Source organism: Ovis aries, chromosome 13, assembly GCF_016772045.2.
Source record: "Ovis aries strain OAR_USU_Benz2616 breed Rambouillet chromosome 13, ARS-UI_Ramb_v3.0, whole genome shotgun sequence".
Taxonomy (NCBI): Eukaryota; Metazoa; Chordata; class Mammalia; order Artiodactyla; family Bovidae; genus Ovis; species Ovis aries.
This window is the reverse complement of record NC_056066.1, coordinates 67,559,593-67,583,790: the sequence shown is the minus strand read 5'-3', so window position 1 is coordinate 67,583,790 and position 24,198 is coordinate 67,559,593. Positions and strand designations below refer to the sequence as shown.

Sequence of the window (24,198 nt, the reverse complement as noted above, 5' to 3'; positions counted from 1 at the left end):
AGCCATTCTGGGGAACATCAGTCCCCTTCCCAGCATTTCAGGGAGCCCAGTCCTTGGGAGGAGTCCTAGGGAGTCCAGGCTAACTGCCCAGCCTAAAGTTCTCCTTTGCTCTGCCAAGGGACTGGACTTAGCCCAGAACCACCTAGAAGTAGCAGACCCACCCTATTCCTGGATCTCATCATCACAGCTCCCAAATACAGATCTCTCAAGGACCAGGCACTATTTATCTGCCATTTTGTGATTCTGTCAATCTGTGCTTTATACATTTTGAAGCTATTTTATGAGGGGCATACAGGTTAGATTCAGGCTCATTGTAACTTTTTCTGAATTATTACTAAGTTTTTTCCCTAATAATACTCTTTGCCTAGCAGATAAGTGGTTTAGTGTTCATTTGCCTCCTTCTGTCCTTTTAACATCTTTGTATCATGTTTTCAAAGCGTCTTTTGCAAATGGCTTACAGCTGTATATGTTTTTTAAAAACGATCTTATTTCTCTTGTTTTTGACGGGCCTATTTACATTTCCATTAACATACTTGAATGCATTTATACCACTTTGTTTTTTACTTTTAAAAAAGGTATTTGTTTGGCTGCATTGGGTCTTAGTTGCAGTGGACAGCATGGGCTTCTCTAGCACAGGCTTAAGTTGCCCCACAGGATATGGGATCTTAGTTCCCCAACCAGGGATCGAACTAGAGTCCTCTGCATTGGATGGCAGTGGACCAGCAGGGAAGTCCCTGTTTTATTCTTTTTATTAACTAGGCTACTTCTTCTCCCCACACCACCCACTTCCAGACTTTTCTTCTACTATTAGACTTGGCTTTCTCTAATGTTTGGATTTATATGCTCTGTTCATAAGCTCTTTGAGGTTTCCCTTACTGCATTAGTATTATCTATTAAGGGAGTTTATTCCAGGTTCCTTGCTCGAGAACCCAGGCTACATCTCTACTTAGGCATTTTAAAACATGTAGTCCCTACGCATCCCTAGGGCTGATTTCTCTATCTGAAACTAGGCTTGCCTCAGTGCCAACTTGGCTTACCAGTCTGGCTTTGATTTTCATGTTCATTTCCGATTTCCAAGCTTTTCCATGATTATCTATAATTCTAAGGTTAGCATGACAACTTTTTAAAATTCTGCTTTATCCCACTTTGGGTATAACTTTGTAGGAGGTGCAAGGGGGTCTTTCTGGGTCAGCTTATAGACATGTTGCCTGAAATCCTTAGGCAAGTCATTCATTAGCTCATTAATCCTACAGGATGAAAGGACTTGCCTAGTAGCTCAGCTGGTAAAGAATCCACCTGCAATACAAAAGACCCTGGTTGGATTCCTGGGTCGGGAAGATACCCTAGAGAAGGGATAGGCTACCCACTCTAGTATTCTTGCCTGGAGAATCCCCATGGACAGAGGAGCCTGGTGGGCTACAGTCCATTGGGTCACAATGAGTCAGACACGACTGAGTGACTAAGCACAGCACAGGATAAAAGGAATTACTCTCATTTCCTGGGCTTCCCTGGTGGCTCAGCTGGTAAAGAATCCACCTGCAATGTGGAAGACTTGGGTTCGACTGCTGGGTTGGGAAGATGCCCTGGAGAAGGGGATGGCTACCCACTCCAGTATTCTGGCCTGGAGAATTCCATGGATTGTATAGTCCATGGGGCCACAAAGAGTTGGACATGACTGAGTGATTTTCATTCATTTTCTAAAATGAGGGGATAACTATCTGTCACACTGTTCTCGTTTCATATTATTTCAAAAAATTTTCCTCTTTAAATCCCCGATGAACACGAAGGTAATGGTTTTTATTTTTAACCTACTCTTTTAGTTAGAATAATGCTAGCTTCTGTAACAGACAAGGCCAAAACTCTCAGTGGCTTAAACAGTAAGTTTATTTCTTACACACTGAAGGATCTGCAGGGTCTCTACTCCAAGCAGGTAAGGACTCAGCTTCTTCCACTTTTGGTTCCACGCTCCTCCTGGGCCCTGGACAGCTCCCTCTTCAGCCAGATGACGGGGAAGGAGAGGCTCTCCTGGGAGGTTTATGGAAGCAGCCCTGGATGTTGTATGTCTCTTCCGTCCGTGTCCCACGGGCCAGAAATCAAATGGCTACAGGTGTAATTGTGCGGGAGGCTGGGAAACGTGGGGCAGCTGTGTGCCCAAGAGGAAAGGAGAATGAATTTAGTAAACCGCCAGTCTCCCTGCCTGTATTTTTTAATTCTCTGTTCTACTGTTTTCTAAATATCTGGAAATGATTTAATCACAAGGATCTATAACGATAAATTCTCTCTCTTCCATTTAATCCCTTAGGTAGGCATAAAATCTTTGCGTATTGCATTTGTATGAGTTCAGTGTCTTCATTTCTTGGTCAGGTGTTCTCTACCCATACTTAAACACTTACTTTACTCTTAACTTCTGTTTCCTTACCTTTTCACCTTCTTTGTTGCTTTGGTAAAACTGTTTATTGCCAAAGATGCCCATGGAAAGAAGAGGAGGCAAAAAGGGGGGACACCCCTATCAGGGAGAGAGGCCCTGATCACCCTGGGTGGCCAATTAACCTTTGGAGCTGCCCTGACTCAAACCCAGAGCCAGGCTGACCCTGGGCGGACTCTCCCGACCCTGGGCGGACTCTCCCGACCCTGGGCTATCTTCCTGCACCACAACACAGACAGAAGCCCGAGGCTGGGCTACGGGAATCTATTTCTTCACGACTGCCCTCAGATCATTCAGCTGGAGTCACACCCACTTTCTCTCCAGTAACAGTCCTGGTACGATCAGAGGGAAGACTTAAAATGTCTCAGTAGTAGGGCTCCCTGGCTTAGAGGAAGAATAGACTCCTGATTTGTTCTTCCCAATGGAGCGGACAAGCTATCCTCAAAATGTCTTTGTTCACAGGTGTGGTCAGCCATCCAACCAGCTGGTCACTCATTAGAAACCCTACGAGGCCTCGGCACCCTCCAGGCCCAGCCCTGGGATGTGCATACTCCAAGGTGAATGAAACCTGCCTCCTGCTCTTGGAAACAGTTTCTGCATTACAGTCTCTCAGAGGCCACCTGGGGGCAGAGAAAAAGCTCAAGGTATTGTGATGAGCGTTCTGATGGTGGTCTGTGCGAGGGCCTGAGCGGTGTGAGGAGAGGTCTCGGCAAGCTCAGCGTGAGGAGTTAAAGCGGGAGAGTGCAAGGCCCAGCCTCAGCACAGCCCCAACCCTCCTCAGTTCTGGGTTACAGGCACCCCAAGCAGAGCTGGCTTCACACATGTTCTTGGACTATGCTGTGTCCCAGCTTACCTGCCCAGTCAGGGTCCTTCCTCAGCAAGGCTGGATGTCCAGGGCAATCTTTGCGCCTCACCCTGCTCTTCAGGGCGTTTAAAACATTGACTGTGGAGAAAAACCCCAGCAGCTCACCCAACCCCTCTTCCAGGCAACGTCATTATGAAAACCTCTCCAGGGAGGCCGGTCCTGCCTCCCTGGCATCTGTCCTTCCTTGTCAGCTCACGCTCACCCTCTCCTCCACCCTCAGGCCCAGCTGTGGATGGCCAGTGGCTCCCTGTAAGGCCGTGGGGCATCAAGTCGGTCTGGGTCTCTCGCCTCCTCCTCCTCCACCGCTGCTCCTTCCTGGTCTTCAGTGTCAAAACCCTGGAGAGCTGGAGCTGCAGGCGACTAAGCCTGGTGAACTGCATGGGCGGACTGGTTCTGAAGAGGCCTCCTCAGAGGGGTGGCCCAGACGCTCCACAGGATTTAAACGTATGGATTCTGGGGCAAGGAAACTCAGGGGCCTCCTGGGCTTAAGTCCTGGGTGTGTCTGAGAGTTAAAATTCTCCCCAAGCCATCTCTGGAGAAGAGAGGGGTTATCCATCCACTTAAGATGAAGCTGCAAAGGCCCAGGAAAGATGAGGTTGTGGCAACACAACGAACCTTTTCCAGTCTGTTTCTTTCTTCAGGAAGGCCTGCAAAGTTACGCAGCCAGCAAGTTCATGGGGACAGAAACTTCTTAAACTGTAGGAAGGCCTCATACAGTGGAAAAGTTTCCAGCAAAAGAAGTATGAATGATGCTTGGCCACTAGCCCCACACCTGCCCATTCAGAAGGCAGCACCAGGCGGGTTCTCAGGGAGTTGACTTTGGACAACCTCGTTTCCCCCTTTGGGCCCCTTTTCCTTATTTCTCAGCAGAAATAACAGGAGGAGGAAAATATTTCCAGTCCTGGAGAGTTCACGGGTGATGGTTCTCGTAAGTGTCATCTTCTTAGGTGTAGATGAAAGAACGCCACCTGCTGGGCATTCACACAGTTTTGGAATCAATTTAGAAAACTAGCTACACGGACAATATAAAATTTAAAGGATTAAAAAAAAAATAAAAACAAGGAAAAAGGCTTTAGAATGTAGTAAGAAGGAAGCCTGTGTAGAGTCTGTACAGCGCTGCCACCGCCATGCTAACTCACTCTCATTCACTGCTGCAGAAGCGAAGCCTGTGGCTCATCCAGGGCAGGTCCCTGAAAGTCTGCTCGTCCCTTCACTGCAGACACCCCAAAGAGCACAGTTCCAAAGGGTAACTCCTAGTGGCCCTTGACTGTTCTCCCCTGGAGAAACCCATCTTGAAGCCAAATGTTCCCAGCAGACTTGGGCCGCACACAGCTGGCAGAGTCACTGTCCCAATGTGGCCCCAGGTCCCTGGAGGGGCCCCTCTGCTATGCCTGCTCACTGGCCCCGCCTCCGCTGGCCCCTGAGCCTTTGCCGGATGCCTGGGCCTCTGCAGAGCGCGAAGCCTGCTTGGGCAGGCGGATGGGGACGTACACGTTGGAGGCACAGTGCTCCCTGAGGTAGCCTCCCCCCTTCTCTTCATAGTCCTTCCTGGTGATCCAGACGTCCTCGTTGTCCAGGTGGTCCAAGGCCCAGTCGCGAGCTCCGTACCAGGCGTCCAGCACGGGATTTGAGGCCAGCTGAACCTGGAAGACGAGCAGAGCGGTCACCGGAAGGGCATCTCCCATCGGTTTCTAAGGACTGAGTGTTTAGCAAGGCTGGCTATAGAAATGCACGCACAGGAGGGTCCCCTTCAATTCCAAAATGCGGCAGGAATATCTCTGCAACCTCCAAAAGGAGCTGAGCTGAAATGCCCCAGACGTTCCAAGGAAGGACACGAACATGCAGAGTGCACCAGGACCGACCTCACCGAGTAAGAGGTCATCAGTTACTTTATCCACACCACCCTGGGCAGGGAGCAAGGGACCAGCTGCCCTGCCTCCTGCCGCCGGCCGGTCGACCACAAGGTGTCAGGTGGAGACCTGGAAGACCTGGACCTGAGCCCCTCTGCCGGTGAGGGAAGCAGAGGCTGATGCAAGGTCGCTCTGGCCATGGAGGCAAATGAGCCTCGGAGGACGTGAGAGCACAGAGGTGGCCCCGGGCTTGGTTTCTGCTGCTTATTCCAGGAGCAAGACTGCGGTCAGCAGTCCCGGGAGTGCCCCCAGTGAGGTTTAAGCTGAGCACAGGGCAGACCGCTGTCCAACTCAGATCGGGCTCCTTTTTCCTGGAGTCACCCGGCTAAACCTCCCTTCTTCCCTCCATCTCCTATAGAAGTCCCAGGCTGGAATGGAGGTTTGGGAACTTTCTGAAATAAAGGGCAGGAGGAATCAGCACAGATGGAGGAGGAGGAAGCAAGGGACCTGCGAGAAAGGATCATCAACAAAATCAGGGTCATGAGAGCCCCGGCCACTCTGGCGAAGAAGTCTCAGTGACAGGACGAGGGAGGCGCTCGCTCCGCTCCTTGCACCGGGCAAGGGCCCACTGTGAGGAATCTCAAGCAGGACCATGTGTGGAGTCTCAGCGGGTCCTTCTAGCGACTCATGGAATCTAGTGTGTTCTCAGTGGCCCTCAACACAACAGCTGATGTCTGTCCATCACACGCAGGCCCTGGGCTGAGCACCTGACTCGCCCTGCACACTGAAAGCTGGTAACGGGTGCCAAGATGACCCCCTTCTCACTGCTGAGAAAACCGGGGTGCGGCAAAACTCAGTGATGGTGGTGCTGGAGTCAGAACCCAGGCCCAGAGACCACCCCCTGAGCGTACAACACGTCACACAGCATGGGGCGGGCCAAGCCAAGCCCCTGGGCAGGACACACAGGCTCCGCACCCATGCGCCCTGCCGGCCTCTCCAGCCCCCGCCCTTCACAGCCACACTCAGCTGCACACCCCTCAGCAAGACTTTGGCCCCCAAGCCTTTACTCCTGCTCGTCCTCCTGCCCTCAATCTGGAACATTCTCTCCATCCCACCCCGCTCCACGCACTCTACATGACAAACACCTCCTCGCCCTCAGAAGACTCACTTCCAAGGAGCCGTCCCTGAGCTCCAAGACCCCTAGGTGCCCAGGACACCTCAGCATTCTGAGACGACTGGTCCACAAGGGGAGCTCAAACCTCTTCTCTTGGTGATCGGGAATTTGGTAAAGAAATTGTGGGGTACCCCCACCAGACAGTTCCTTTTTAAAGTATTTCTGATGAATAATGACATGGGAGAATGTTCCTGGCAGGTTAAGAAGTTCAAGTTACAAAAGCCATGTGTAGAAAATGTGTGGAAGAAAGAAAAAACCTCCTCAGCCAGTCCCCTCTGCCTGCGGCCCAGGGCCTGGGTGAAGAGAAGCCCTTAATCTCAATGTACACTCTTTTTAAAGAAAATAATTTTGGTAATAATGAATCCCACATGCCGCAGAGCAAGTGGGGCTACCCGCAAAAGTACGGAAGCCTGTGAGTCTAAAGCCCGTGCTCTGCAACGAGAGAAACCACTTTGATGAGAAGTCTGCGCACCACAACTAGAAAGTAGCTCCCACTCGCCGTAACTAGAGCAAGCCCACGCGCAGCAACGCAGACCCAGTGCAGCCAAAAGTAAATAAATAATTTTGGTGATAATTTTTTAAAAGTTAATTAATCTAGCTGCCCTGGATCTTAGTTCCAGCACGTGGGATCTTTAGTCGTGGCATGTGGGATCTAGCTCCCTGACTGGGGATCAAACTCGGGCCCCCTGCACTAGCAGCGTGGCGTCTTAGCCACTGGCCAAGTCCCTCAAGGTACGCTCTGTGTACTCTCTGAATGTTTACAGTATGCAGGTCTTCCTTTGTCAATGAAAACAAAACAAAGAAGTACATAGGTTATGATTTCCATTTTGCTTAAAAAACCTGAAGAACAGAAGGAAAGCCGTGAATGTGTTAACAGTGGCTGTTTCTGGATGATGGAATGACTATTTTTCTCATTTACGCTATACTACTTTCGCAACCCAGAAAACAAACAATAAGGCTATTTTCGAAACAGCTGGTTACACGGACAATCAGTACCTGAAAAGAAGACCGAAAGGGCCTCATCTCCAGCAGCTCCTTCTCGATTCTGACCTTCATCCCAGGATACATCATGTTCCCGCCAGTGAGGAAAACGTTCTGAACCAGCAGCTCTTGAACATCCTTAGGGTACCTGGGGATGAAACGATTCCACTGCTATAGTCTCTCCTACTTGAATATTGGAAGAGAAAGTGGATGTGGAAATGTGAGCTCTCAGTACAAATCAGAAAACATCCACACAAAAAGTTAAAAAACAAACAAACAAAAAAACGCTTTCCATGTTTCATTTGCTTTTACAGAATGAATGTCAGCTGAAACCTTAATTTGAATGGTCAATCCATTTCCTTAGCATTATGCCTTTCTAATACATGTTTTTTAAAAATTGACTTTAGTGAGGATTGCTTTAAATGCATTTAGATGAAGTCTACAAATTTATAAACCCCAGCAACCAACACCACAACCAAGACGCAGAACATTTCCATCGCCCCCGAAGTCCTGCCTCTCCTTTAGAGGACCTCCCTCTCCCCCTGTGCTTTTTATTACTAGTTTACCTGACACGTTTGATCCCTCTTCTACCCACTGCGAGAAAAAACTCAAAGTTATTCACACAAAGTAGTGGCAATCGCTTTTCTTCCTTGCTAGTTGTTAAGCTGCCATTCTGTTTTAACCAACAGCAACTAGAGGACCACAGGACTGTGTTCCCTACTTGTCCCACGTGAATCAGGAAAACTCACACTGCAGAATTGTATCTGTATTAACGGGTGGGGAGAGGCATGTTGTTATAGAAATGTAAACTCTTAAAAAATAAAATGCAAGGTGGCAAAAAAACTAAGTTCTGCTTGTTTTTAGGGTGATTTAGAACCACTAGTCTGCAACGATATGAAGACTTCTAGAAAAGCCAGTGCACACATATTATCATATTGCCCAAATTTTTAAAAGACATTCTTAAAGCTCAAGCATATACACGTTGAGCAGCTACACACTGAGAAAAGAAGAGACAGCCCTAACTCTGTGCCAGGCCTGGTGAGAGAAAAAGAACACCATCTGAGCGCAGCAAGTCAATGAAGAGAGATGCCCGGCCATCAGCTCCGTTGTTCAATGCAAAATTCAAGGGAATGGTTCAAGAAAACAGAAGGAAAAGAAGGTCCAGGCTCACCTGTCCAGGATGTACTGGAGGGTCTCTGCTATGCCAGCCTGCTCCTCTCCGATGAGAGATGGCTGGAAGATAATTTCTGGAGCTCGAATTCTTTCTGTCCCAACAAACAGCTGATGATACGCTGCTAAGTTAAACACGGGCTTTAAAAACCCAAGGTTTAGAAGATATTTTTAGGCCATAAGAACAAACATCCCAATTGCCAGCTTCCTCAAATTGCATTTCTCATTCCATCATAGCTTTTTTCGTGCCAGAATAACCTCTCCCCCTATTCTCTTGATGTGATGATTCAATTTTTCTACCTTCTTTAACCTCTGGATTATAAACTGCTACACATCTCCACCATGAAATGATCCTTGAGATACAGGAAAGACACCTGGTGAAGAGCAGTAGCAGCAAGGCTGGCACTGGAAGACCAAGTCTCCGCCAGCGACTGGCCCGGCACCCAGTCCCTGCACAGCCAAAAAAGCCTTCTCCCAGGTGTCTCAGCCTCATGTCCGTCTACCTGGTTGCCACGGTGATGGCAGAAACATGAACCCAGATGAGGATGAAACATCATGACACTCGCTTCAATTTAAATAAAAGCATTAAAAGCTACTCTTTGGATCTCAAAGTCCCTGGTTACTGGGACTCTCCCAACGAGCAGACTGTTTCTCACAGTTCCACAGTTAGTGCTGGAACCCCAATCAATCACCGCAGGGGGGAAAGTCCCTGACTCCGCAAGTTTTGAGTGCTGGTACTCGCCCTTCTAGAAAAATAAAACTGAGATTTGTGGCTGGAGGAGGGAATATTCCTAAAGAAGCAGACTAGACCTGACTGGTCATTCACGTCAAGCTTCAAAGCATAAGCAAGGTCGAGGCTACAGGAGGCTAACCTGGACTGTGGCCACTGGCTTCTCCACTTCCGGCGTCTCCTCCGAAAACAGGGGCTCGAAATCATTGATGTTTTCCACATCTTCCAGAGATGGCTCGAGCTGCTCCAGGTCAGGAGTCTGAGAAGAAAAGAAACACAAGACAGAACCTGTGATTCAGCGAGCCTTAGCTCTGTGAGTTCACAGTCACCAAAAAGAGCTGGGATCTCACCCAAAGTCCTGAAAGTATGTCCATACATAAAAACAATGAAAATTTTTCTAAACGATTAAAAAAAAAAAAACCCAAACACACATGAACACAAGGTTAAAAGACTAAAAAGCCAGAGATGGGCTCTGTTCTTACCCCCTGTCTTCCTCACTGAGACCAGTCTCATCAACTCCCAGCTTCTCTGAAGCCTTTGGAGAGGGCAGCTCAGTCTGCCACCCAGAGAGGACTGTCCCAGAGAGACTCCAGAGATGAGGGGCCAAGAATCCAGCTGGTCACGTCCCTAAGCCCGGTCCACGCTGCCTCTCACCCCAGCTGCAGTGACTGGAGAGAATCTGGCCTCGGACTGCTCGGATCTGACCCTCAGCTGCGCTGCTTCTAGCTGTTGACCTCAGGCAGATGTCTTCCCTCGCTTCAATCTCAGTTTCCTTATTCACAAAACAGGAATGAAGACAGTACTTGCGGAACTGTGGAAACTAATCAAGACGATACTTGCACGGCACGGGGTCTGGCATGGGTCCCTTGTTCTGTTATCATCAGTAACTGCCCCCTGAAAGGCACCAGTTCTTTGGCTCCGACCTTGGATGTGTGTCCTCCTCCATCCCCACAGCTACTGACAAGCTTCAGATCACACTGGCTCCCTCCTGGATGAAGCCATCCCATTTTTATCCTGTCTTCCTACCTCCAGCCTTGCCTCTCCCTAAATCCATCATCCTAACTGCCACCAGTTATTTTCCTAAAATAAAATCTTGTCAGATTATGCCTTGCTCAGCACATTCTGAAGGCTCTGCCTGAAGGATACTATTCAGGCTGACAGATAAAGGCTATTTCAGGCGGCCACGGCCTCCCTTCCGGCTTCGTCTCCCACATTCTCCATGCAGGATGGGCCCTGCTTCCCGCATGTACACTTGTTTCCATATAAAATGTCCTTCCCTCCTCATTGGATATCTACTGAAATCAAATAATTTTTCAGGGCCCAGCTCAAACATCCCAGTCCTTTCTCATAACTCCATCTGAGGACTTCCCTGGTGGTCCAGTGGTGAAGCATCTGCCTTGCAACTCAGGGGATGTGGCTTCCATCCTTGGTCAGAGAACTAAGATCCCATTAGCCGCAGGGCAACAAAGCCCCTGCAACCACAACTAGAGATCCCGTATGCTGGCAACTAAAACCCAATACAGCCAAAGAAATAAAATATTTTTAAAAACAAACAAAAATACAAACCTCCATCTGCATTCCCACAGACATCTATTACTAGTATCACATTTGATAAAAAGGTTATTACAGTGTGGGGCTTCCCTGGTGGTTCAGACGGTAAAGAATCTGCCTATAATTTGGGAGACCTGGGTTTGATCCCTGGGTTGGGAAGATCCCCTAGAGACAGGCATGGCAACCCACTCCAGTATTCTCGACTAGAGAATCCCGTGCACAGCATATTACAGTCCTGAGTATGGTTCTAGAGCCCTAGGTTCCGAGGTACTGAGGAGGGAAAGGACTGCATCTTAGTCACCTCCGTGCCCCTGGTCCCTGGCAATCATGCCTAGCACTGAGTGGTGAGTCCTGGGATACACCCTTAGATTTCTCTAGAATAAAGAGGACTGTAAAATGTCTGGACTTTAAAGGCTTTTTCAGTATTACTATTCACTTTCATATCTAATTATATTCCAAAGCAGTCACCTTAAAAACAAGATTACTTAGCTCTAACAAAAATTGTAAAAAAGAAAAAAAAAACCCACACATTTTCCTTATCTTGATTCATATGATTCATAGAGAAGAACAAAGCTGGTCATTTCAATGCAACAGCGGGCATCCCAGACAGAAGTGACTTCTCCACTGTGGCGGGCCTCTCTCCCTCTTAGGGTCTGCCAGGGCCCCGGGGTACTGGGTGGCAACTGGGCACGTGCGCGTGGATCATTCTTTGGGAACCAAGCAGAACGAAAGTTTGCCGAGGCCCGGCAGAGAAGATGCAGCGTGGCGCCCCAGAACAGCCGTGAGCGGCAGAAAAACAGAGACCAGTTCAATCCTGATTCCTCGGGTAAGAGAACTTTCTATCTTTGGCTCTCTGTGCTTTCCAAAAAAGGAGGGTGCTAGTGAGCTGCACTCCTAACCATTTGCAGCGACGGAAAGTGAGCATCTTTTAAGTACTCCATGAAGAAGGCTAGCAGGACTTCCTTGGTGGTTCAGTGGTAAAGAATCCACCTCCCAACGCAGGGGACACAGTTTGATTCCTGGTCCTGGAAGACTCCACATGCCATGGGGCTGTGTGCCACAACCAGAGAGTCTGCGTGATGCAGTGAAGATCCTAAGTGCTGTAACTAAGTCCCAGGGCCGCCAAATAAATAAATAAGTAAACACTAAAAACATGAATGCTAACAAAGCCTACTCCTTTACAACATCCTCACTGAATACCTGCAGTGAGGGATGAAATGGATTGGTCTGTAAGAAAAAATGGATTTTTAGAATACACTAGAAGTTTAAAAATTCAGCTGTATGAATCCAATGCAATTTTTACCACTTAGATGGCATTTCAATGTGAACTGTGGTCCACATATATTTGCTCTCTCCATTCTAAAGGAACTGTACAGTTAGAAAATACAATAAATATTTTTTGAAAGGCAGAACTGGTTGGCCAGTGTTGTGGCCAAATTTAGCCCATGAATCTTACTGTAATTGATCTAATTTTTAACAATCTCTCTGATTGACCATTAAGGCTTTGGGACAGAGGGATTCATCAGATCTGTTGTACTATGTAGAGACACCTTTTAAAGTCCAACAATTCAAAATCTCCCCAAGCCCAGAGAGATTTGAATATGTACCCTCAGGTCACAGGACAAAGTAGGGACTTAGTAAGGACCTGCTGAACGAACGAACAGAGTGACTGAATCAGGGCATATAAGAAACACAGAAAAATGAACAAAGAAAAGGAAAAGCTAGCTCCCCAACTGCTTGGGAATCACATCTTCACAGTTACTTGATTTCTTTTCTTTTTAAATCTGAAATCCTCCATGTGCATGTAGCTTAGTGGTTCATCTCTGATATAAAGATGCTGACACCCTGTGGACATGTTGATAAGCAAGATAAAACTAAGTACAGATAAACAAACAACACAGACAATGTGAACAGAGGATTCGATGGTTGGATGGCACCATCAACTCAACGGACATAAGTCTGAGCAAACTGAGTCAAAACTGAGCGACTGAACAACAATGTGGATCCAGATCCCAGTAACCGAGGCTCAAATCTGAAACACAGATCTGGAAAGTGGGAGGAACAAGCCAGAAAAGGCACGCTGGTTCTCCTAAAGCCGATCCGGGATGCTGCTCGAGACTAAGACGGAGGTCAAGGCCCCTTCAACCCCGGACCTCAGGGATCCAGTCTGCTGTGTCTAGGAAGTCTGATTCAGGACCTGCTCTGCAAGCGTCCATGCTCACGGCCAGTCACTGTCCTCATGTGATCTACAGCCTGTCAGAGAGGTGGGGAAGTGGAGGCTGAGAGCGGAAACCGTGAGAGTCGGCCTCCAGCGGAGACAGTCCCTGCAAAAGCAGGCTGCCTGCTGAGCCAAGGACAGCTCTGAGGCCCCGAACGAGCAGCACACTACATATACCCAGCGGCAAACCGCAATTTTCCACCGGACTGTTTCTTTCAAAAAGCAAAGGCTTTAGAATTTAAAGGTGACTTAAAAACAAAGGTCAACAGCTGGACTGGCTAACCCTGCTCTGGAAGTGTCACAGGCAATGAACAAGTACCTTTACTTTAGAACTCTAAAGATGACAGATCTAGCAACAATGCATCCACCTATGATCACTTTTCTCCAGATCTAGAGGAGAGCCAACCAGAGACCTGCAACGAGGAGGTGTGACCTGCAGGCAGCCCCTTCCCCACGAGGCCCAGTGCTAGGGTTTGATTTACCCAGGGCCCTATCTCAGCCCCACCCACCCGCCCACCCTTTCAGCCACATGAATACTTATTCACAGTCCATAGGCAGGGAAACAAAAAGGAGAGACTGAGAAGATCAAAGAGTTAGTTTTAGTAACTAACAAAAGGCTGGTTTTAAATCAACCCGCAAATACCTTTTCAAGGTTTTTAAAATAACACTTATTTCTTAAAAATTAACATGTGCATAATAGGAAACTGAAAAACACAAGAAGCAAAAAACAATGTCATTCACAATCACAAGCCATTTACCATCTGATGTGCCCTTCTGGGTCTCAACTGTTTATTTCCTATTGAGCATGTCTATTAGCGCCTATAAAAAAAACTCCCAGATTATGTGTAAAGTGTGATCCCTGTCCTTAGGGAACACTGAGATGGAAAGGTGGTGAATGAAAGAGTAATCACCACATATTAATAAGAAATCAGAAGAAAGCTGAGACACTGATGATGATCCAGGAACCATCAGTGGGGCAGCTTCACGCTCAAGATGGGCCACACAATCAGCCCGTGTTATGTTCTTCCTTTTCTACTTGCACACTTCCCCCTCCCAGGGGGCCAGGGCACTACCGGGTAAAACCCCTCGGGTCAGCACTCTAGTTGGTACAAGGTCAGTGCCATCCCTGCCCCCATCTGTGCCCCCAGAGACATCAAACACCACTCTGCTCTGTTTGCCGCTCAAGTCTGGTCACAACCTTTCTGTTATCAGCCTTTCCTGGACATTCCTCTGTCCTCAGAAAGGGCTATCCTATCTACACAACCCCTCGAGACCTCCCTTCTGAGGCCCCAGTACCTCTGGCTTGCTGTCTACCACGTCCACCTCGAGACTGACTTCTGCTTGAAGGATCTTCTGCTTCGCCTGCTCCACTGCAGCACTGAGCTTCTGGATGTAGGACTGCAGCTCCTCCGGGGAGTCCATGTTCAGCTCTATCAGGGCCTTGTGAAACTGATCCATCTGGCCGTCCTCCAGGAGCTCCTGCAAGCAGAGCAGTCATAACGCACCCTCAGAGATGCGCATCCAGGCGATCACGCCCAGGAGGAAGAGAAGGAGCTCAGAAGCTGGATGGACAGGAAGAACGGCGGGAGAGGGCTCCCCGCGCCTGCCCCTCCACACAGCCGGCCCCAGCCGCCTCTGGGCTCCCACACATCACCATCTCAGCACCACCTGAGCAGGCAACACTCATCTATGCGGACAGATGTCAGAACTGTGAGCTTCTGGGTGGGCCAAAGGCGGGAGAGTGGCTAACAGGAGACGGAGGGAGGCTCCTGGGCTGCTGGCAGTGCTCTACTTCTTGATCTGGATGTGGCTGTGTGGTGCATTTCAGTGGTGAAAACTCACTGAGCTGGACCCTTAAGATCTGTGCGCTCTGCATCACGTGTGCCACACTTAAGCCAAGAAGTTAAAATCAAACAAAGCGGACTATAAGGATAAACTACATCAACAAGGCCAAGTCCACAGCTCTTTCAGCAATTTCTGCTGCTAAAATTTCCTCCACACACGTCATCTCTACACAGATGATCCCGCTAGACTCCTCCTTGACCTCAGGGTCGGGGGGACTGAGACGGCTGATGCGTTTCACAGCTGGGGCAGAATCTACAGGAAGAACAAGGCAGGGACCCACCCAGGGGTCTGCGTCACCTGCACATAGAGCAGTCGGTCCAGCCGCTCCTGATCCAGCTGCAGCTTCTCCTCCCGCCGCCGGGCGTTGAGCTCCTGCAGCCGCCGCAGCTGCTGCTGCCGCCGCTCCTGCTTCTCCTCGGAAGTCAGGGTGCTGCCCAGAAGCTTGCTGGAAAACGGGAGCTGCATCTTGTGGACATTGTCCTCATAGTAATCGGGGCACCGCCATTTCTGCAGCTCTTCAAAGGAAGCATTTCGGAAGTTAGGAGACGGGCACACCATTAGCCCTGAGATTAGAAAGGTGGGACCAGGGTCCCAGGTGCAGGGGAAGATGGAGGAAGCATGCTCCCCCCATTTCTGAACCCACCAGATCAACGAAATGCAGCAGTAAGACCTGGACACGATGTCAACACATCTGCTCTGAGAAACTGGTAAATAAAGCTTTTCAGATGGAAAGGATATCACCTGGAGCACCAGAAATGAAGGAAACACAACTGAAATGATGAATGGACTCGATTAACCTCCTCCGGAATTCTTTAAAATACGTTTGACAACTGAAAGTAAAAACTGTGACGACGTCTGATGGGCTTCCCACGCGTGTAGATGTGACATAGAAAACAAGTCGGACACAAAGGAGGAAGGACACAGGGGCCTCTAGAGTGCGAACATCTCCAGGTTCCACTTGAGGTGGCGAAAAAGAGACCCTAAGACTGTGAAAAGCCTGTTAACTGTCATCTCTTGAGCAACCACTAAAACAAAAAACCTACACAAGAGAGATACAGTGAAAAACACAATAGATAAATTAAAACGGAATGCCAAGAAAACCGGTGGACCTAAACCCAGACACAAGAGGGACTAAATTCACCGTAAATGGTCTTATCAGTTAAAAGATAGAGACTGAAAGAAGGGATTTTTAAGGAAAGGATCTGTTAGAAAACTTGCTTTGAATATAATGTTTTATGTAGATTAAAAGGCCAGGAAAAAAACCACCACACGAGCATCAATCAAAAGGAAGCTCGAGTGCCTATACTACTGTCCAAGTAGACTTCAAAGCAAAGAAAATTGCAAAGGATAAAAAGGAACATTACATAATGGTAAAAGACCAATTTGCCAAGAAGACGTAAGAATCCTAAATGTGTACCTAACTAAAGAGCTTCAGATGCTTGAAAGCAAAAAATGACAGAACTGAAAGGAGAAATAGGAAAATTCACAATTCTCCCTGGAGATTTCAACCCTCTTAATAATTAGTAATAAATAATCGGTACAGCTTGATGGACAATGAAGCTGGGTTGACAAGAACTGAACCAAACCAACAACCAGCGGAACCCAAATGGCATCACAGACTACTTCATCCAGCGATAGCAGCACATACATTCTTTGCAACTGTACACAGAACATTCACCGAAACAAACCACGCCTGGGTCCTAAACCAAACCTTCACAAATTTAACTGATGCCAGGGAAAAGAAGTTCTTTGACTATGATAGAATTAAAGTGGATATAACAGAAAAATAACTGGAAAGTCTCCAACACCTGGCTATATTCTAAATAATCAATGGCTGTAAATAAAAAAGGCTTGAGGGAAACTTAAAAATATCTGAACTCAATAAAAATGAAAATACGCCATATCAAAATCTATGGAATGTAGATAAAGGACTGCTGAGAGGGAAATTCAAGCTTTAAATGCCTATATTAGAAAGAAGTTATGATAAAAATCTAAGTTTCTACCTCAAGAAACTAGGAAAAGGGGGCAAAGTAAACCTAAAGCAAGCAGAAAGGAAGAAATAATAAAAAGAAGACATCAATGAAACTGATGAAATTTACACCTACACCTATTAAAGAAACTGAATTCCTTCAGAAAAATAAATCCCCCAGGCTCAAACAGTTCTGCTGCAGAATTCTAACAAACATTAAAAATAAAAAAATCAACTATTTACTCAATCTTTTCCAGAAAGTTAAAGAAAACACTTTTCAGCTCATTTAATAAGACCAGCATTGCCATGATCCCAAAAACAAGACAAAGACAGTAGAAGAAAACAGCAGATCAACATACCTTATGAATACTGACACAAATACTTCATAAAATTTACCAAATTACATCCAGCAATACATAAAAAATAACACATAGAAACAAGCAGGGTTCAAGGCTAGTTCAATATCTGAAAAGCAATCCTTATACTCTCTTAAATGAACAGTCCAAAGCACAAACACCATAGGATCATATGAGATGCAGAAAAAGCATTTCACAAAATTCAAAAATCCACTCATGATAAAAATGATCAGCAAAACTTGGAACAGAGAGGAAATTCTTCAATTTGATAAAGAGTAAAAACTCACTGCATTTCACAAAAATTCACTGCATTTCTATACAATAGCAATGAGCAATTGGAAACTGAAATTTAAAATAAGAAAAGAAATAATTTAGGCATAAATCTAATAAAACATGTACAGGATCTATATACTGAGAACTATAAAATGCTAATGAAGGAAATGAACAAAGACCTAAATAAATGGAAAGACACATTATGTTCCTGGATTAGAAGCCTCAACATAGTAAAAAATGTCACTTCTCCCCAATCTGGATTTAGCATTATATTTGGATTTATATTTAGAAGGTTGCTGTTTTATATACAAACTAATCTACACATTTAATGTTCTTTCAATCACATCCCAACAGAACTTTTGGTAGATATGGACAAACTGACCCTATCATTTAAATGGACAGACAAAGGAACTAGAATAATCAAAAGGATTGTTAAAAAGAACCAACATATGAGACTTATTCACTTAACTGAAAAGTTTTTGAGGAAAGTAAATATCAAAAAATGGAAGGGGATGCTAAAAAGTATTAAGTGTAAAAAAGTGGGCAAAGAGGAAATTCCCTGGGAGTCCTGTGGTCAGGACTCTGCACTGTCACTGCGGGGGACATGGGTTCCCTCCCTGGCTAGGGAAGATCCTGCACGCCACACCTCGAGGCCAAAAAAAAGCCTGTCAAGAGTGAGCAAGACAGTCACCCTGGGAACAATTTAGGGAACACCCCCAAAGGCAGACAACACTTGGAAGCTGCAGGCTGACATCCTCTTCGTACCTTCCACGTAATCCTCAGCGATGTAGCTGTGCTCGTGTAGGATCTCCTCCATGCGGCTGAGAGTGATGGCGGCCAGGTGCCCGGGATACTTCAGCTGCAGGAGACGCTGGAGGTAGCCAGCTGCCTGGCTTCCTCCCAGGTTGATGCGCTTGCAGTTTCTAGCATCTAACCTACAACCAAGAAATGGAAATAGCACTGAAACTTTGGCAACGTGGAGGAAAAAATATGGAGCAAGTGGACAAGGGGGGATGATAGTTTAATGTAGACTAATAAGGAGGAAACTGACTGGTAGGGGAAAACAAAACAGTTGGAGGGACTTTAAGTTGCCTTAGTGCAACCTCTGACCCAAAGCAGGCATTCCTAGACCACATCCTGACAGACACATGGACATTTAACTTCTGGTGTAGTGTTGGAGAAGACTCTTGAGAGTCCCTTGGACCGCAAGGAGCTCCAGCCAGTCCATTCTAAAGGAGATCAGTCCTGGGTGTTCTTTGGAAGGAATGATGCTGAAGCTGAAAATCCAGTACTTTGGCCACCTCATGCAAAGAGTTGACTCATTGGAAAAAACTCTGATGCTGGGAGGGATTGGGGGCAGGAGGAGAAGGGGATGACAAAGGATGAGATGGCTGGATAGCATCACCGACTCGATGGACGCGAGTTTGAGTGAACGAACTCTGGGAGCTGGTGATGGACAGGGAGGCCTGGCGTGCTGCAATTCATGGGGTCACAAAGAGTCGGACACAACTGAGCGACTGAACTGAACTGAAGAGTCTCAGAAGGCAACCAGGTTCAAAGCAAAGAACATGCTCTCTGAAGTCAGACCCTCATGTGACTTGTCATGTATTTCTCAAACTGTGGTTCCAAGGTCACACATCCTGGAATTAACTGGGGACAACATTTAAGGAAACAATGCCCAGGACCTGTCTGCTCCGAGGAGGGCCTAGGGATATGCATTTTTTCTTTTCTGGCAGTGCCACACGGCATGTGGGATCTCAGTTCCTCAACCAGGGATTAAACCTAAATCCTCTGCAGTGGAAGCTCAGCGTCTTAACCACTGACTGCCAGTGAAGTTCTGGGGGATATGCATTTTGACAAGCTTCCCAGGTAGCTCCAGTGTACCCCTCCCCTACACACTCCACTTCTACTTATGCAAACACATTAAGTAACCACATACACACTGGCTTACTGTAATCTCCTAAGAGTACCAGGTTCCTCTCATATGACGTGAAGGGGAGGAGAACCAGAGTAACTTTATAAATTCTCAGTGTGAGAAAGGGAGAGGAGCTGGGCTCTAGGAACTTGCTGTGCACTGAAATGATGCTGCTCTATCACACCTCACCAGCAGGGGCCAGCACAGAACAGGACATGCTCCTAGCTTCCAGGTCATTTTCTCCCAATATAATATAACAATATTATTTTTAATTTCTGCATATTCTGCTTACGTAAGATAAAAAATTCTGTACAGCAGGAGTGTTTTGGAATGCATAACAATTACTTTTTTCTTCATAAACATTTGTACAAACTTCAAGAGAAATTCCCACAACAGGGCTCAATAAATTCGTCAACCATTATTTTCACTTAAATATTCAGACTGTTTTACAAAGTGCCATCTCCTACATTATCTCATTTCATTCTCAGGGTAACCCTGAGAAATCAGTTTTTCCCAAGTTTATATGTTAGGAAACCAAGTGAAGAAGTACCTCATCCTTAGCAGGGCTGCAAACCCAGGCTTTCAACTCCTCTCCTTATTTACACACTCACTCTATACAAAGAGAAACCTTCTCAGGAGAGTATGATGCTGGCCTAGTCTCTCTCTCTCTCTAATTTTTAATTGAAGCACAACTGATTTACAATATTTCAGGTATACAGCAAAGTGATTCAGTTATATATAACATATGTATACTTTTTCAGATTTTTTTCCACTGTGTTTCCACCAGGCTTCCCTGGTGGCTCAGATGCAAAGAATCTGCCTGAAATGTGGGAGACCTGGGTTTGATCTCTGGGTTGGGATGATCCCCTGGAGGAGGGCATGGCAACCCACTCCAGTATTCTTGGCTAGAGAATCCCCATGGACAGAGGAGCCTGGTGGGCTACAGTCCACAGGGTCACAGAGAGTCAGACATGACTGAGTGACTAAGCATAGCACATATATATACTTTTTCAGATTCTTTTCCATTGTAGGCTATTACAAGATACTGAATATAATTTCGTGTCCTACACAAAAGGTCCCTGTAGTTTACCTGTTTTATGTATACTGGTGTGTCTCTGATAATCCCCAATTCCATATTTATCCTTCCCTTCCTGGCCTAGTCTCTTTGAAGTAAAAGTGAAAGTTGCTCAGTTTGGTCCGACTCTTTGCGACCCCATGGAGTATACAGTCCATGGAATTCTCCAGGCCAGAATACTGGAGTAGGTAGCCTTTCCCTTCCCCAGGGGATCTTCCCAACCCAGGGATTGAACCCAGGTCTCCCACATGGCAGGCGGATTCTTTACCAGCTGAGCCACAAGGGAAGCCCAAGAATACTGGAGTGGGTAGCCTATCCCTTCTCCAGGAGATCTTCCCAATCCAGGAAAAGAACTAGGGTCTCCTGCATTGCAGGCAGATTCTTTACCAACTGAGCTATCAGGGAAACCCCCTGGCCCAGTCTCTTTATCAGAGAATAAAAGCCCAACTATAAAATAAGAACACATTTTAAACATGACAGAAACTACCCTCAACTCTTATACAACTTGGAAAAATAATCTACTACATATCTATTATGTACCATTCTTGAAAAGAAACGTCCAAATAATTGTCATTAAAGAGCTTTAAATAAAAAAGCAAAATAGCACTTAATTGAAAAAGTGACTCCAGAACACAACAGTCTAAGTTAAATTTATTTAAATAATTTACTCATAACATTTTTATTGAGTGCCTACTACCTACAGATACTTGTGTTAAGCTATCTATTTCACTCTAAGAATAGTGAGTTTCACTATCAGTGAGTTTCACTTTCAGAATCATACAATTATAGAATTACAGATTTGGACCTCAGAGACCATCGACCGCAACTCAAGCCAGGAGGTCACAAGGACAGATCGTGAAGTGACATGTCTATACTCACACAGTGAGGCAGGTCAGAGTTAAGCCCAGAGGTCAGTTCATGGTTCTGTACTTGCTCTTTCCACTCCCCCTTTACAGTAGGTGTCCAATAAAAGTTTCCTGAATGCTTCTCAAAACAGTACTCAAATGCCATAAGTACAACTCACCTCCCTTCTAAGATGGGTAAAATATGTGTACACTGATATCCAGATGAAATGATGAGCCCGCTGGAAATCATGTTCTTTGGGTTATTGTGGTAGAAGCTGAAGAGGCTGTCTATCCCGTAGGCAACCTTAGGAATCCCGTAGCACTCAAACAGAAGTTCAGACATCATCTGTCGTGAATACAGTGGGGTGCACACGGCTTCTGTCAAAACTATGGGATGATCAACACAGCCCTACTTTGAAAGAAAAGAGCAGATTATTAGGTGCTAAGAGGATACACTTTTCAAAGCATAAATCTTCATTGCAAGGACTGAACTGGCTTTTGGTCTCCAATCAAAACACCTGATCAGAAGCAATTGAGAAACACCCCTCTTCCCTGGAAGCTTCTTTGGAAAATATGAAAGTAGGGTCAGTCGTGTCTGACTCTTTGGGACACCACAGACTGTAGCCCAACAGGCTCCTCTGTCCATGGGATTTTCCAGGCAAGAATACTGGAGTGGGTTGCCATTTCCTTCTCCAGGGAATCTTCCCAGGGATCGAACCTGGGTCTCCTGCATTGCTGGCAGATTCTTTACCATCTGAGCCACCAATGCTCATAGTAACTTAAGTCAGTTCAGTTCAGTCCAGTTACTCAGTCATGTCCAACTCTTTGCAACCCCCAAGGAATGCAGCATTCCAGGCTTCCCTGTCCATCACCAACTCCCAGAGCTTGCTCAAACTCATGTCCATCGAGTCAGTGATGCTATCCAATCATCTCATTATCTGTTGTTCCCTTCTCCTCCTGCCTTCAATTTTTCCCAGCATCAGGGTCTTTTCCATGAGTTAGTTCTTCGCATCAGGTGGCCAAAGTATTGGAGTTTCAGCTTCAGCATCAATCCTTCCAAGGAATATTCAGGACTGATTTCCTTTAAGATTGACTGGTTTGATCTCCTTGCAGTCCAAGGGACTCTCAAGAGTCTTCTCCAACACCACAGTTCAAAAGCATCAATTCTTCAGTGCTCAGCTTTCTTTATAGTCCAACTCTCACATCCAAACATGACTAATTGAAAAACCATAGCTTTGACTAGATGGACCTTTGTCGGCAAAGTAATGTCTTTGCTTTTTCATATGCTGTTTAGGTTGGTCATAGCTTTTCTTCCAAGGAGCAAGCATCTTTTAATTTCATGGCGGCATTGTCAACTGAAGTCAAGCCCCATCCAAACTGTGAGCCAATCATCTGGCTCTATCTTCAAAACAGCTCCAGAATCCAACTGCTTCTTATCACATCTGCCATTCCTTCCTCATCTAAGTTACCATCATCCCTCACCTCGGAACCAAAACAGCCTCCTAACTGATTTCCCTATTTCTACCCTATGACTCAGGCCAGTTCATTTTCTATATAGCAGCTATAGTGATCCTTTTGAAACAAAAGTCACATCCCTCTTTTGTTCAACACCCTGCAATGGCTCACCATTCCACTTATAATAAAAGCCTGCAAAGTGTGTGACCTCTCTGACTTCTACTTCTACTTACTGAAGTGAAATTGCTCATGTCCAACTCTTTGCAACCCCATAGACTGTAGCCCACCAGGCTCCTGCATGCATGGAATTTTCCAGGCAATAGTACTGGAGTGGGTTGCCATTTCCTTCTCCAGGGGATCTTCCTGACCTAGGGATCGAACCCGGGTCTCCCTCATTGCAGGCAGATGCTTTACGGTCTGAGCCACCAGGGAAGACCTTATAAGTAAGACCTTCCACTTACTACCCTCCCCTCACTCTGACTATCCTCAATTAGGTTTAGGGCACACTCTTGCCTCAGGGCCTTTTCACTGGCCGTTCTGTCGCTCCGGATTACTATTCATTCAGATATTCACAAGGCTTGCTCCCTCAATCGTCTGCTTTAGTCCTTGCTCAAAACACCACCGTTACCCTGAGTCCTCTCCCTACCCATCTTACTGAAGAGCTGTAACCTTCTCCTCTCCGTCTATCATGCTGTAGAATCTACTGCTTAATTCTACTGTTTATTATCTCTCTTTTCATACTAGAACGTCTTTCCATACTAGCTCCATAAGCACAGGTTTCGTGTTACGTTCTTGGACATATTTCAAACACTTAGAAACGCCCCCATTGAGAGTAGGTGCTCAACACATATCTGTTAATAAATAAATGCACTAACAAACCTAAACAGATGCTCCAAAGGGCGTTATTTTGTTCACTGGCATATCCCAACCGCCTAGCACAGGACTTACATACGTTAGGCGTTTAATATTTGACAGACTGACCGAATGACTAAATGACAGCTGGACCAACTATCATCCCTCGGACAGCGGAGTGACACCGGACACAACCACACCCCTCTCCTCAATCCTAACCCCACCTCGCCCGTCACCTGTGAGGAGACACCCAGATGCTGGAAGCTGTAGTCAAGCAGCAACTCCTGAAGCTCCAGGTTCACCGGCACGTTGCGGTCGAAGGGCGATCGCAGCATCCAACGCAGCGGCTCCAGGCTGCCCAGCGCGTTCCCCACCTGCGGGCCCGCCCCGCCCCGAGCCCCACCCCGCCCGCGGGCGCACACAGCGCGGAACTGCAGCCGGGGCTCGGGGCCCGGGTCCGGCCCGGGGCACGCCCAGCCTGCGCGGGCCTGGAACGACCCATTGTCCAGCACCAGTGGCACCGGCAGTGACCCGTGTGCCACCGGGCCGGCCTCCAGCACCGGATCTGGCGCAGCGCGGGCATCGCGGAACGGAAACACGTTCGTGGCGAGCCCTGCTGTAGTGGCCGCCGCCATCTTGGAGCGCTGCT

At 46.8% G+C, this 24,198-nt stretch overlaps 1 protein-coding gene across 2 annotated transcripts; it reads right to left on the bottom strand.

Annotated features, from left to right (window-relative positions):
- Positions 1 to 1,866: 1,866 nt before the first annotated feature.
- ACTR5 (actin related protein 5) lies at positions 1,867 to 24,198 on the bottom strand. 2 transcript variants are annotated; one of them, XR_009596119.1, is made up of 10 exons: positions 23,786 to 24,198; positions 21,422 to 21,651; positions 18,173 to 18,342; positions 15,107 to 15,324; positions 14,261 to 14,443; positions 9,338 to 9,454; positions 8,467 to 8,606; positions 7,311 to 7,443; positions 3,279 to 4,933; positions 1,867 to 2,143 (listed from the first exon to the last, which is right to left on the bottom strand). XR_009596119.1 is itself a non-coding variant. In XM_060397800.1 (9 exons), exons 1-9 carry the CDS (start codon positions 24,182 to 24,184, stop codon positions 4,676 to 4,678), a joined length of 1,848 nt encoding a protein of 615 aa, XP_060253783.1. In that variant the 5' UTR covers positions 24,185 to 24,198; the 3' UTR covers positions 1,867 to 4,675. The 2 variants fall into 2 exon arrangements, 1 of the variants encoding a protein (XP_060253783.1); XM_060397800.1 differs by having other exon boundaries at positions 1,867 to 4,933.

Coding starts and splice junctions, on each gene's coding strand:
- ACTR5 (XM_060397800.1), bottom strand. CDS start 24,184: ATGGCGGCGGCCACTACAGCAGGGCTCGCCACGAACGTGTTTCCGTTC. Junction 14,444..15,106: donor ACCGACTGCTCTATGTGCAG/GTGACGCAGACC, acceptor CTCTGCTTGCAG/GAGCTCCTGGAGGACGGCCA. Junction 9,455..14,260: donor TGGTAGACAGCAAGCCAGAG/GTACTGGGGCCT, acceptor TTTTCTTCTCAG/ACTCCTGACCTGGAGCAGCT.